The sequence below is a fragment of the Mugil cephalus genome, chromosome 21 (assembly GCF_022458985.1).
Source record: "Mugil cephalus isolate CIBA_MC_2020 chromosome 21, CIBA_Mcephalus_1.1, whole genome shotgun sequence".
NCBI lineage: Eukaryota > Metazoa > Chordata > Actinopteri > Mugiliformes > Mugilidae > Mugil > Mugil cephalus.
The window spans coordinates 20,044,956-20,059,290 of NC_061790.1; the positions used below are offsets into that span (position 1 = coordinate 20,044,956).

General features: G+C 40.8%; 1 protein-coding gene across 4 annotated transcripts; it reads right to left on the reverse strand.

The window, feature by feature from the left end:
• Positions 1 to 653: 653 nt before the first annotated feature.
• On the reverse strand, positions 654 to 11,152 carry cep85l (centrosomal protein 85, like). Of its 4 annotated transcripts, XM_047574291.1 has the most exons (14): positions 11,093 to 11,127; positions 10,849 to 10,913; positions 10,240 to 10,401; positions 8,509 to 9,362; positions 8,093 to 8,178; positions 7,454 to 7,571; positions 7,187 to 7,354; positions 6,918 to 7,070; positions 5,821 to 5,975; positions 3,880 to 3,997; positions 3,746 to 3,796; positions 2,376 to 2,483; positions 2,058 to 2,232; positions 654 to 1,536 (listed from the first exon to the last, which is right to left on the reverse strand). In XM_047574291.1, exons 2-14 carry the CDS (start codon positions 10,895 to 10,897, stop codon positions 1,367 to 1,369), a joined length of 2,367 nt encoding a protein of 788 aa, XP_047430247.1. In that variant the 5' UTR covers positions 10,898 to 10,913; positions 11,093 to 11,127; the 3' UTR covers positions 654 to 1,366. The 4 variants fall into 4 exon arrangements, with proteins under 4 accessions (XP_047430247.1, XP_047430244.1, XP_047430246.1 ...); XM_047574288.1 differs by having other exon boundaries at positions 10,240 to 10,407; positions 10,849 to 11,152; XM_047574290.1 differs by having other exon boundaries at positions 5,821 to 5,972; positions 10,240 to 10,407; positions 10,849 to 11,147.
• Between the last annotated feature and the right edge of the window lie 3,183 nt (positions 11,153 to 14,335).

The following is a 14,335-nucleotide window of genomic DNA, read 5'->3' on the forward strand; positions in this document are numbered from 1 at the left end:
CCATTCAAAGCTTAGACTCATGGTACAAAGTGAACCACCTTTGGCTCAATACAACTAAAACCAAAGATGAAATAGTGGATTTCTGGAGGTCCAGGCCCCATCTGCATCCTGTAACCATCAACATGGAGTGTGTAGAGGTGGTTCAGACCTGTAAGTACCTGGGTCTACATCTGGATCACAAACTGGACTGGTCGGCATAGACTCAACTTACAAAAAAGAATGTTTAATATCGGTCATAATCTGCTGGACATGTTCTACCAGACTATTGTTGTCAGTGATCCCTTTTAAGCTGTGGTGTGCTGGAGAGGCAGCGCTAAGAAGAAGGACTTCTGGCAGCTGGACAAACTGATACAGAAGGCAGGCTCTGTGGTAGGGACAGAGCTAGAATCTCTGATACCAGTGGCAGAGGTAAAGACCTTGAACAAACTCCGGTTCATCAGGAATAATGTCTACTACCAGCTCCATCACTGACAGGCTGTGGCCTCTGTCCTGCTCCATGGACAGGTTGAGGAGATCGCCGTGATGAAGCTACTGGGCAGGTATCAATCTTTCTATCTAAAATGTACTTTTTTTTCCCTTTTATTTATTTATTTATTTATTTTTAGAAGCAATCTACAATTATTCTGACACTAATTTTTAAGAAATCACACAAGTTTGTTAGAAAAATAATTTTATTTACCATCTGAACAAATATTGTCAAAACAACTTATTACAATATTTCTGTGTATAAAAAAATTGAGTCGATATTGATTTTTTACTAAAACCCCCAGAATATCAAGGAAAGACTATTGTTATACAGAGGAACAATCCATCCAGTGGCTTTGGAAGTCAACCACAGGTACAAGACAAGTACAAAAAAAAGCTTGGATAAAGCAGTTGAATGATACAAACCTAGTATACCATGCATACAAAAGAATCAGCACATTTAACAGTGGACAAATAATGAGAAACATGATGCTAACGGTAATGTGCAGACTTCACAAATAACCACTCCTGAATTGTTGTTGCTGATCAAAAATGCTAACTTTGGTGAGGTGGCTCTACTGCACAGTTGATACTGCACATTAAGACAAACATATTAGGTGTCTCGAAGTTGTATTCTTGTTTCTGAGCAAGAGTGTGCAACCACATTAAAATGGATAATATGATAATAAGCACAAGATCGTGGACCTCTGATCTCTGACTAGATATAGGCAGTGCAGATAAAAGTTCAGAATAACCCAGATGTGATAAAATTATTCTTCTGTAATAAAGTCCCGAGGGAAATAACTTATACTGTGACTAGTCATTTTGATTCTAAATGTCTTATTTCATGTCATCATAATTATGTGATCCTCCATGTGTTATTAAGTAAAAACACTGGTGGTCACTGGGAGACACAGCTGTCGCCCATATACTGAGCGTAGCGATCTGAGATGCTTCTCCTCAGCTCATCGATATCTCTCCTCAGCTGGCCAACCTCTAACAACTTAAACCTCAGTTCTTCTTCCACCACCTCCACTTTGCGGTCGCTCTCCTCGGCTGGAACACTGAACGCTGGACAGGGATGGCAAAGAGCAAAAGGTCAGCATGCAAGTGTGGAAAAATACTCAACAAGCTAGGTACGTCAATCAAGCTCCCTTCATAAAGATGGGTTCAGTAATGGCAAACTTTGATTTAAAAGTACACATGTACCCAGACCACCTTCAAATATGGTCAGAGATCAGATCTCTCAAATGTGATCACAATGTGTACTGGGGGTGTTCACACCTATCTTTTACGTGGTCAGATCACCCACATCAGATCTTAATACAAGGTCTGAACAGACTCCAAGGAAACAGGCATTTATCCATGTAGAGTTCCTTTACAACCTCTGATTCAGATCAGTTGTTATCCCTTTTATTACTTTTAGAAGTATAATCCTGCTCTGGAGGAAATAAACTGTATATTTTTGTAACTCTGATGTGGTCTCCATGTTGCTGCCCTCCCTGGGTCGTAACAATTTCTTTCCTTTTAATATGTACCTTAAACACCTTTGTCTAAATTCATGTCCATGAGTGTGGGTGTTACCGACATACATTTCATGCCTAGAAGCAGAGACAGGTTAGGCTCTTTCCCCTGTGCTCTCTGAGCCAAGATGCTGCAGAGACCCTGGAGGTCCAGTAGACACAGGGACATCTCTTTCAGCAGCTGAGCCACCTCTGGCATCTCCATGTGGGAACGCTGCAACATCCCGTCATCCAATGGGGGCTGCTTGTTAGAGGAAACCAAAGGTGCATTTAAGTAACTTAGGGAGAATTTTCTTTTCTTTTTTACTAAACACATTTAGTCACCAGACAGAAGGATGTCATTGTGATTGGTTAACGTTTATCATTAAGTCAACATTTAAAACATACCTGGATGCAGGCTGTGGATGCTGTTGCCGGGCTTTTCTCCTTTTCTAACAGATGAGACAGCTGTCGATGAAAAAGGCCTCTTTTCGTTTGCAGTCTCGTACTGGTGGCCTAACAAAGCAAATGAGCTTGATTTATTCTTCAGAAGAATATAGCCAGTCAGAATCAACAGAACAGCTCAATAAATAAAAGAATTTCAGACTGAGAGGTAACATAGAGAGGACTGTGCTGTACTGTACATTGTGGAGTCATGACCATAGGCTAGACTTGTCTGTCACAACATGCAGATGCACACAAGTTTTTATCGAGCTTCCAACATGAACTACAGTGGAGGTTAGTGATGCGCTGATCAAGTTGTGTTGCACCCGGATATCAACCTTTCAGCATCGGTCGATCGGATCGGTAAAGTATTTTCTTCTCTTCTTTTCTTTCTTTTATTCTCCTAGATGCGACTGTATCAAGTCCAATAAATAGAGCTGTCATACTTAATGTAGTGTGGACACGTCAGCCGTATGTATCTGCAATGTCATTCTTTTGGCTACTACCCAATGTTTGTGACCATATATTAGGGCAGGAATGTAGACTGACTAGAAAATCAAAAGCTTTGCCTTATGGCTCACACCCTCTTCACCATGATACTTAGATAAGATACCCGCATTACTGCAGCTGTCATGGCTATGTTTTGTCCTCTAGAAATGAAACACTGAGATATTGCAGGGGTATTGATATCCACTTCTTAAAAATGTCTGACTAACTGTCATTTTAATGTGACATTTTATTGAACAGTGCCAAATACATACACCAATCAGGAATAAAATGACCACCTTCCAAATATTGTGTAGGTCTCCCTTGTGCCTCCAAAACAACTGTGACTCATCAGAGAATGGACATGGGTCATCTGAGGGTGTTCTGTGGTGTCTGGTAACAGAATGTTGTTAGTGGGTACCAGGGGTTGAGGGGAGGGGTCTCTGTGGATAATCTCACAGATACCTGATCAGTTTGGGATCTAGTGAATTTGGAGGCCAGGTCAACACCTTGTGCTGTTCTTCACGTTGAGTTGTTCCTAAACCGTTTTTGTGTGTGTGTCTGTGTCAGGCTGCATCCTGCTGGGATGGCTGCTGGTACATGTCTAAGTAACAGCCACATGAATGTCAGGTCCAAAAGTTGACACAAGATGGTCAGTGTTATTCACCTCTCCTGTCAGTGGTCTTAATGCCGTGGCTGATGCATGTACGCATCCACTACTTTATCTTTGTCAAACTAACTTCCACTACTGTTGAGAAATCAACATTGAAAAAATCTAAATTTTGAAAATGGCAAAGAGGCATGATTTCTGCTTGTTTTCTTTTTTTTGATTTTTCGTTTTACCCTACCGTTAGTTGTGAAGTCAGTCTCTCAATCTGTTCCTTCTGGTGCTTAAACAGCTGGTGGGATGCAGAGAACGTGTTAATGGCTTTTTGAATAATTACATACTTTTACACATTTTGTGTGTGTGCATTAAGAATACCCTGCTGCTGTGATCTTGCTGCTCCAGAAGCTGTGTGTTTTCCACCTCAAGCCGTTTCAGATCCTGCATGGGCAGCCTCACGCCATCATCCAAACACTGCTGTACCTTCTGCTCCAGGCTATACCAAAGTAAGACATGTAGTTACAAACCAAGAGAGATAATAATAGAGATAATAATAATACTACGCAAGAACGCAGGATAATATTTAAACATAACTGGTGTGTAAATTGCAACAACAAGCCAAAATAAATACATACAGCTGATATCAAACGTTTATATACACATACCCTGATTTTAACCACTCGACACATTGATGTTTATAGTGTGGACATCTAGTTAATACATGACCTTAATAATTATTCCAACAGTCGCTTATTGTATTTAGAAGAGTGTACCAAACTTGCCGTCAGAATTGACTTACACTCTGTTGACTGCAATTTGAAATTGGAAAATTCCAGAAAAGAACTCCTGATAGACTACCACGTATCATTTGAGTGAATTGGAGGTGCACCTCCAGAAAATGGATCACCTTCTCACATCTGGCTCATACTTTTCTGTCTCATGGATGTGAAAATATATATAGTATATATATAGTGTCAATAACAATACAAAGTGTTTCAAGACTAGGGATGAGTATCATTAAGGTTTTATCCAATACTGGCGCCAAACTGGTACTTTTCAAACAGTGCAGCTGCTTAAACAGGGCTTAAAGAATGGAAAACATACAAACTTCCATGTCTGAAAACAGTGCCTTTTTATTTTTAAGGCATTTTATGACATGCAAGTTGAACAGAATATTAATTGAAATAATATAAATACAATTAAGTCTAAGAAATCGTTTATATAAAAATATAAAACTCACAACAAACTGTCATAATTATCATAATAAAAACAGTGGCGTGGGGTCTGTCTGGCTATCAAATATGGTAGATTTCTCAGCTTTAAAAAAAAAAAAAAAAAAATGCTATGTGCTCCAGGTTTTAGAGTCCGCATCTCTTCAGGTGAAGTACAGACAAACTTTTGACCATTTGGTCTTAGACAGGTTCTGCACAGCAATAGAGCTAAGGGAGCGGGAATTAAAAATTCAGTGGCACCAAAATCATTATTGCTTTTTGGTCTGGCTCCTACGGTTTGCGTCAGTAACCAGTATTGGTAGCCATCCCTAACCAAGGAACAATTGCCTGAAACCCCCAGAACCCTTTCACAGGAAGAAACCCTGAGCAGAACCCAGCTCATATGGTTGCAGATGCATTTTCTTGAGGCCTGTCTAGGAGATACAGAAAAAGAGTCACACTGGAGAATACAAGTGCAAAAATATCTTTACCCACGATGAAACAAGTCCTACATCGACATAGCCTGAAAGGCTGCTCAGCAAGAAAGAAAGCACTGCTCTAAAACCGCTATCAGAAGTTTGAGAAGAACTGAAAAAGTGTGTGCGAGCCTACAAGACTCTACACTATTACAGCAGTTCTAAAATTCCTGCAACTTATTGTAAATAAATGTGTAAGGTCATCCATTTGACCCAAGACCCAACTTAAAGGCAATGCTACAAGATCCTGGTGACCCACTGGGAACATAATGAAAAATTTTGTTGAAATAAATCCTCTCTACTGACATCACGTTCCCGTTCTTAAAATGAGGCTGTGATCTTGACTGCCCTAAGACAGGGTCTATTTACTGGGGTCAAATGTTAGCATTTGTGAAAAACTGAGTTTAAATGTATTTGGCTAAGCTGTACAGTATATGAATGTTTGATTTCAATTGTATGAACAGGTTGTACATAGCTTCTTGGGGGGACAAATAAGTATGGACAGCAAAAACAAATAACACAACAGTTAAATTCTTGTGACTTACAAAAGGTGAAAATTAGTCTTACATTCAATCTGATACATATCCAAGATAAGAGCAGGTTAATGGTTCGTCAGGTCAAGTTCATTTTACCTGTGCACAGACGCTATCAACTCCTTCTCTCTCCTGGCCTGCATTTCAAGCTTGATATCTTTGTCCTTCAGCAGGGCAAATCCTTCCTGCAGACTCTTCTGTAACTCCGACACCTTTTTTTCCAGATCCTTTGCTTTCTGTTGGACCTCCTTCTGCTGGGTTCACATAATGTACACAGTGTGAAATTCAGAAGTGAACAATGAAACATTTACTGTATTTGAACCCCTATTTCACATGGGACGAAATTTTTATATTTTCCCCTTTGCCTGCTGTTTGAAGTTTTGTTTCATTACAGTGGTTTGATGAAATTTTGTCCACACAACAACGTACACAACAACATTTAGATACAGTATGTTCTATGGAGTTTGATAATCTGATTACTAGAACCATCAACCGTCACTACAGGTTGTTAAGAGAAAATGACAGATGACTGGCTACTGTGGCTGTGCAACTCAGCTGCAGCGCATCACCGAGGTAAAGTCCTAATATTCATGTATTAATCATAACATAATAACAACAATGTACAGTTACACTGATAATAATCAGCAATATTACTACTCCTGCTAATAATAATTATTGCTAGTATTAACAATTATCGACTAGACAACTGCAACGACAAGTCAGACCGTCAGAGATTAAATGTGTGCACTGTGAATGTTGATGATGTGGGCAATAAAATCAACATTCTTTCCTTTAACTACTTTAATTGTCAGACAAAATGACAACATTACTCTGTTTATGATCCTTCACACACATAATATGAATTATAGTTGCCTTGTGTTAATGCCAACAGAGGCCCTTCTGCACATACAGTAATAGGCTAGCTACTATTTTACAGAGGTGAGCCTAAATGTTCTAAAATGTGTTTCTTCTTCAAATGTTCATGTATACTTAGTGACTAGTTAGTCACTGACTAATTTGGTTGCAAATATTTGAGGAATACTGGTTGCAACCCTAATTACAACACAGTATTTCATGTAGTACATGTAATCCCTGATCTTTTTTCCTGGATATATTTTTCACAATTCCAGAGCACAGTTCCTGTCTGGTCACCTGTATTAAGGGAATGTGCTGTTTGCTCAGATGTGTGCACCTACCTGCTTGGCCTGGAACTGCACTTCGTCCAGTGTTGGCAGGTCAGAGAGGTATTTCTCCAGTGTCTCTATGCGTTGCTGTTTTTCTTGGTTCTGGTCGCTCTCTCTCTGACATTTCTTTTTCAGTGTACTAATGTAGCGCTCCCTTGTCTTTATCTGTGGGCCACAAACACAGGTAACACACTAGTACTTTGTTGTGACAGTTGTGTGATCAACACGAAAGGATCATTAACACGGATAGTTTCTGTATTAATGATATGAATCTGATGTACCTTTTCCTCCAGTTTCCTGATGTGCTCTGTATATTTTTGTGTGACTTGCATGAAGAACTTATTCAGATGGAGTACTTCCAGCTCAGCAATTGCCAATTTCCTATTAAGGTCTTCATCATGGCACAGCCTAACAGATGGCTGTTTGGTTGGCGTTCTCATTGACGACTCCTAATGACGAACAGAATTTTTGTCGTGAAAATATCCATGATATTTAATGTCCAGTATATTTAAATGTTCATTCATTAAATTAGTATGATTTAGTGTTACCTTTACATTTAGGATGTGGGGATCATCACACCACCCTCTCTGGCTCTGGAGGACCTGCTGCGCTCTGAGCTCGTTCTCCCTGATCCGGGCATGCAGCTGCAAGATCTGCTGTTTTTGTCTGAAACACAGAATATAGAGCCTGTAGAGCACTGTATGAGGACGCGATGAGCAACATCAGACCTGCACAACACATCCAGAACTGCTTAAAGAGATCATTTCTATAGTGCATATTTAGCACTTCTTCCAAGCTAACAGAAGAGCTTTATGTTAGGGCAATGGACACTGACCAGATGAATTACTTCACAGTGTGGCTTTCAAGTGAATGTTTACTGTAATATATAAGCCTTTACTTTTTCAATTTTTGGTTCTTGTATGCAAATGAATGAATCTTCTCTTCTAATCTGTCATTAATCACAGATACAGGCTACAAAGCCAGATACTTGGAAGGGAGGCTCAAATCTGCCATTACATAAATTCTTGTGTTCTTTATTTTTTTATTTATTTTTTTTCTTTTCTTTTCTTGTGTTCTTCAAAAGAAACAAAACAAAGGGAAACATCCGGATTATATTTGGTTATGTTTTCATGTTCCACCCCTGTATTAACGCATGTCAAACCATCTGTGAGCACATCCAGCAGTACCTTTCTATCTCCAGTTCTCTCTGCCTCAACAGCCCCTCTTTAACCTTCACAAGAGTGTTGACAGAAAGGGAGCTCCCTATCAGCATCTGCCAAAACACACAAACAAAAACAATGTTACACATTAAGTTAAGAGCAATGACCTAATGAAATGAAGAAAGTGTAATCTTGTAGCAGGTGTTGTTGTTTAGGTTCTAGTAACAAATGTTCACATGCAATATATAAATACATATTCTAATAATAAATGTAAACATATATAAAGTTCAAATTATACATGTATGCCATTCATGTTTTTGTTCACCTTTGAGCATCAAAGGTATAGACTACTACACGAGTAAAACATGAGTACAAAGTTATTTGTTTGCCCATTGTTTCCCTTCTTTGTTTTTCTCATCTGACTATTGTAATACTCATCTCACCTGGTCAAGCCCCGCTTCCTGCTGAAGCCCCTGTTGCCATGGGGACAGTCCATCTCCACCACAGCCCTCCGTTCCGGTACGACTGACCTGGCCGAGGTCGTTTCCACGCTCGACTTTGGGCCTGTACTCCATCTGTTCAGCCAACCACATCTGGGTGCGAACTGCAGGCTGAATTGGGGAGCTTCTATCAGCCTGATGGCCTAGGGGTATGTCGACCTGTTTGGATAAGCCCAGGCCACAAACCTGCCCACCTTCCCACGCCAGTTTAGCCTCTGGTAAAGCAGTGTATTTCATGTCCAAACTGGTTTGTTTGATTGGAGAAGACAGAGCTGAGGAAAAGGACAGGTCTGTTTCCAAACCAGTGTATCTACAACTGCGGTCATCTCGATAACTGGGTCCAGCGCCTGGTGAACGCTGAAGCAAGGTGCTGCACATCAAGGAGGAAGACAAAGGTAGATAAAGGTCCATGTTTGAGTGTTCTTTTCTGTACCTATGTAGCAGCCCTCTGTCCAGGGAGCCTTGTGCATCTGGATTATACTGATAGCCCGGTGTCCGACTGGAGCTTTTATCAGCCCCTGATGACAACTTGTTGAGAGAAGACCACCTCCGGATGGGCTGATGGTCCTTCAAATCCAGATAACTTGATGTACCCAAGGGAGACACAGCCGGCGAAGGCAGCTGACTAGATGTGGGCAAACGGCCCGTGTTGTGGGGCGAGGCTGTCATTCTAAAACCAGGCGAGGAAGATGGGGATGGCACGACGTGGACAGTAGGGATGCTATCATCATCCATGCCCAAGTGATACTGGGACCGTGGCTGAAAAGGCAGAGGTGTTGTACTGGAACTGGAGTCCTCTGTAAAAAGAAGGATTAGACATCAGACATCAGGGGAAGACATCAACACAAGTTTCTTAGTGAGCACAACAACACAAAGTAGAATAAAACAAATCAATCTACTGTTGATGTTCTGCAACCTTCAAATCATATCATATGTCATATTTGCATATAGAGCACATGAAATGCAAAAGGGGAGTTGTGTCACCCATTTGGCATTTACTGTCCAGTGGGAGGAAATCCTTCATTGAGGTATCACCAGCAGTCTAGAGGTCTGCCACAATTTTTGTAACACCAATAAAACTTTCAATGCTCTGACTAGGGATAGCACAAGTGGTCTTGTGTCACAGAAGTGATCCATCATCCATAATTTCCATGCAGCCATCCAAACAGCACTAGATAACTGTTGTCTTTATTAACTGAATGTTGTTAAACTTATATTCACCCTTGATTTTATGCATTGTTTCATCTCTTCAATTCAATTCAATTCAGTTCAGTTCGTTTCAGTTTTATTTATATAGCGCCAATAACAATACAAACTTTCTCAAGATGCTTTACAAAAACCAGCCTGCAACCTCCAGAGCAGCCTGAGTAGCAAGGAAAAACTCCCTTTTAAACAGGAAGAAACCTCAAGCAGAACCCAGCTCATATGGAGGGACCCATCTGCTGAAGGCCAGCCGGGTAGAAACAGACACATCATCTGCGTAAGCACAAGTAAACTTTACATTTGTTTTATGGTGAATTGAGCGTAGCATTTTAACTTGAGATAAAGCGTCTTGCTTAATGAATTTAGAACTGTGAAAAGCACAGTGAGTGTCTGGTGTGGTGCCAATTGGAAACATCTGTGTTGAATGTGTATGTTTTCTCTCTCAAGAGAATCAATATCAGGGCATCCTACCTTCCACGCTGTCTGAGCAGTAGGTCCCGATACCCGTGTCCCCGCTGTCGGACACCGTACTCTGTCTGCGCCCACCACAGATGCCGTTCCCAGAGTCAATCAGACTGCTGTGCCAGGGGGGTTCATGGTCGAGGCCCAATCCTGGGGTGCCACCACTGGACCCTGAAACAAAATTTTAATTATTTATTGAAAGCTCTTGTGTTATCCACAGATATGGGGTTATCAGGAGTTTAGCCCTCACTACTGATTCATTAGAGTTATTGATGTGAACAGTGATTTGATGCCTGAGATAATAGTTTCACTTTATTGTTCTCTTTGTCATAATGACAGTATAACAATAATACTGAAGTCTGATTGTTTTAAACATTTGCAGTATTGTGGAGTACAAGAATCGTGTTTATTAGATATTAACAGCCCTGGATCATAACCCTGTGTAGCCCTCTTTACAAGGCACACAGACGGAGACAGCCTGCGCTTCTATGGAGTAACGTTAATAGCTGCTCGTCGGTGCTAGCCGCTGAGCTACAGCTCTCCTGGCCCTTTAACATCGAATCACTGCAGGGCTACCGAGTTTATATCTTCAGTCCTGTCATCTTCTGAACCTCTCACCTGTTTGATTAGATTCGTATCCATCTTCAAGCTCCTTTCTGGCCCACATTCTGGATGACTTTAGGCTACAGGAAAGCGGGGGGGGGCGGCCGCAGTCCGATCAGCAGAAAAAGGGGAGGAGGAGGAAGGCCAAAGTTTGAAAACCCGAGAACTGTATTATTCATGACGGAAAAATAGATTGAAAGTCCTATCTGGACAATGCTCGGTTTAGAAAACGTTCTCCGTTCGATTAACGGTGCCCTACCATTATATGACGCCCGTCGCCTACGTCCTGTGATGGGCGTCCTCTGAGTGGAAGTGCGTCCACTAGCTCCTCCCCCTCCACCTCCGCAGCTCAGCTCAGTATTGACTGCAGAGATATACACCACACGTAGATGCTGCCTCCGCTGTTTCTGCCATTGGAACGACGCGTCAACGCGGCCGCCATCTTGGGCAGGGGGAAGTAAACGGAGGCAGAGGTCTGTCAAAGATTAAAATCATCACAACTCAACCGATTTTCGATCCGTTTGGTTTATTATAAATGTCAGACATATATTTACGATAAAATATAGATTTGTTAATTTAAATGCAGACAATGTGCAACACCATTGAAAAGCTACCAGGAATATGTCAAAACGGTCAAAACGGCACTGATCCTGAATCCCTGAATCATCCGTGATTGTTATTTTCAATTAGCTGATGCCCGATGCCAGAGGGTGGCATAAGATGCAGCAAGAGCGATATCTTGAGGAATAATTGCACTGCAATGTCAGCATGAAACGAGCGGCTGGACAACGCGATGTCAGAGATTTTTTTAAAAAAAAGAATTACAGGTGAGCTATAAATCAGGACTTAGGAATCTCACTGCTTTTTATTAATCTACAAAAGTCGCCAGACTCACCACAGGTTGTATGCACAATGACGACACAGCTAGTTTTCCAAACTAGCCATGTAGCCTCCAAGCTAGCTGACAAACGTTTGATGAAGGTTAACTCACATTAAGCTATACCTCCCAACAAAATTATGGATTGTTTTTGTATTATTTACGAATGTTAACACACAACATCCCACAATAGCAAAAATAATATTCCAAACCTTAGATACAGTATAAAAACCTCTGCTTCTGCAATGGTATCAGTTCAAAAACAATATATCTCAGCTGATAATAAACAAACAATTGAATAATTGCCACAGCTGATTCCAGTCTGGCTTACACTCAGTGGCAGGGGTTACAGTAAAAGGAGGACTTTGAGGAGTGATGCTTTTGGAAACAGAAAAATCAAACACTGTAATGTCTGGACGAGGAAGAGTAAGAGCAAGGGGCCCAGGGAGAAGAGCAGGCCCAAGGAGAGGGCAAGGTAGAGGTATAAGAATGTGTGGTTGTGGTATTCCAAGGGTTGCAAGAACAGTAGTCAGTGATGAAATATGTGCCACTATCATTGACCATGTAATCCACCACGGTCTTTCACTAAGAGAGGCTGGTGAAAGTGCAGCCCAATTTGAGGCGGTCAAAGGTTGCCTCCATTATACGCATCTTTCAACAAGCCAACAGGTAAGTATTGCATTTTACATGGCTTGTTGATTTTTTTTTGTCCCTCTAAAGAATGCAACTTCAAAAGGAAAGCTCCTCAATAATGATCAAGAGATTGCCATTGTAGAAATGGTTGTTGCAAATAATGCAATAAAACTGCATGAAATTCAAACTAGAATTGTGGAGGACCATGACATATTTGACATTATTGATAGCGGGCATTGTCCAAACACAGAGTGCGGATGAAGCAGCTCTTCACTGTTCCCTTTGTTAGGGACAGTGAGAGAGTCAAGGAGCTACAACGACAATATAATTCAGAATGCTCTTGTGTGTTTGATGGATATTTTGTTCACTGTAAGCAATACCCTAAAACATTTTCTGTTCTATCACATTGTATACAGTATTTCTACTGTACCCTCTGTAGTAAACAGCAACTGATTTGCTTTTTACTGGAATGCTTTTGAATGTGAACATTACATGTGGACATACAGTTACAAAACACAACAACATTTTACTAAACACAACAGCAAATCAGAAACACAAGGACATTAACCAACCAGAAAAGGTAAGGACCCTCGGGCGACATGAATCGTTGCTGATTGGACAAAAGAACTGGTCCATCATTTGAACCGGAAAGACAACTGCTGTGCGCCAGACAAGCGGAAGCACAGACGTGAGCACAGAGAAGCATGCTGCGATGTTTTTCCAAAATTGTGGCAAGAAAGTTGAACACAAAACGACTGCGGCGAATGTGGGACAAGGCTGCACGAAGACGGTGGCGATGGCCACGCACGACCTTCAAGCAAGTAAGCAAATGTAATGTTAATTTGTTGTTGTGTTTAGTAATTTGTCGTTGTGTTTTCTCTTTTTGTGTTGTGTTTTCTGAATTGAAATTGTGTTTTCTCTTTTTGTGTTGTGTTTTCTCCTTTTGCCATTGTGTTTTCTCTTTTTGTCGTTGTGTGTTCTTTTTTGCCATTGTGTTTTCTTTTTTGCGTTTTCGTTGATAGTTTTCGGATTTTTTTTTTTTTTTTTTTTTTTTGCTGTTGTGATTTGCACCTCAGGGCCACCGTAGGATTGTCAGAAAAAATGTTCTCCACACGCTCTACTATGCCTTGGCTGACATAATCTTGAATTACCTCTTGATATTTATCAAAAAGTGGCACATCATTTTGAAACTTCTTAATGAGCTGATCAAAGCGTCTTTTTGCTACATCATAATTGGAAGGCAAGTCATTATTTTTATTTTTAAGCTCACGAGGTATCTTCCTTCAGTGAACTACACAGACTTTTCAAACCACTGCATCGTCTCTATATCACAGTTTTTATTTCTTATTCCTTTGCAGTTCCGATGGATTCTTGTTCCTTACCGGCGTGCTCTTTTGCGTTCTGGGTCATTTTAGATGTGCGCTCTCGGCTGTCCGCTTCTTTTTGAATGAAACCTACCAGTTCTTCAACTTTCCAGACATCATCCTCATCTTTTTTTCGGCTAAACTCCAGCGTCATCTACTCCGGTATAAGTTTCATCAGAATGGGGCACAGCAAACTGCCATATGTGTCAGAAACAACTCCCATAGAAGCCAAACTACGAATCTGTATTCCACAGTTATCATACAAATATCTGATTGCTTTTATATCACTGGCATTTTTAACATTATTAAGATTAAGAAGCTTGGTCATGTGTGCATTAATAACAAGATCCTTTCGGCCAAACCTGTATTGTAGCAGTTGTATGGCATTATCATAATTGGCTTCGGTCAGCGGCAGTCCTGCGACAACATTTGCACCTGCTCTTGTGAGATATGACCTCAGGTAACTGAACTTGTCCATCTTCATCAGACTGGGATTTTGATGCACAGCGGTATCAAACTGTCTACAAAAATACTGCCAATGGCTGATATCAATGACAAGTTTGGGCAATTTCACGTTTTGACGCATAATGTCTGCTTCAGAAGACATCACAGAGACTGCATCCTCTTG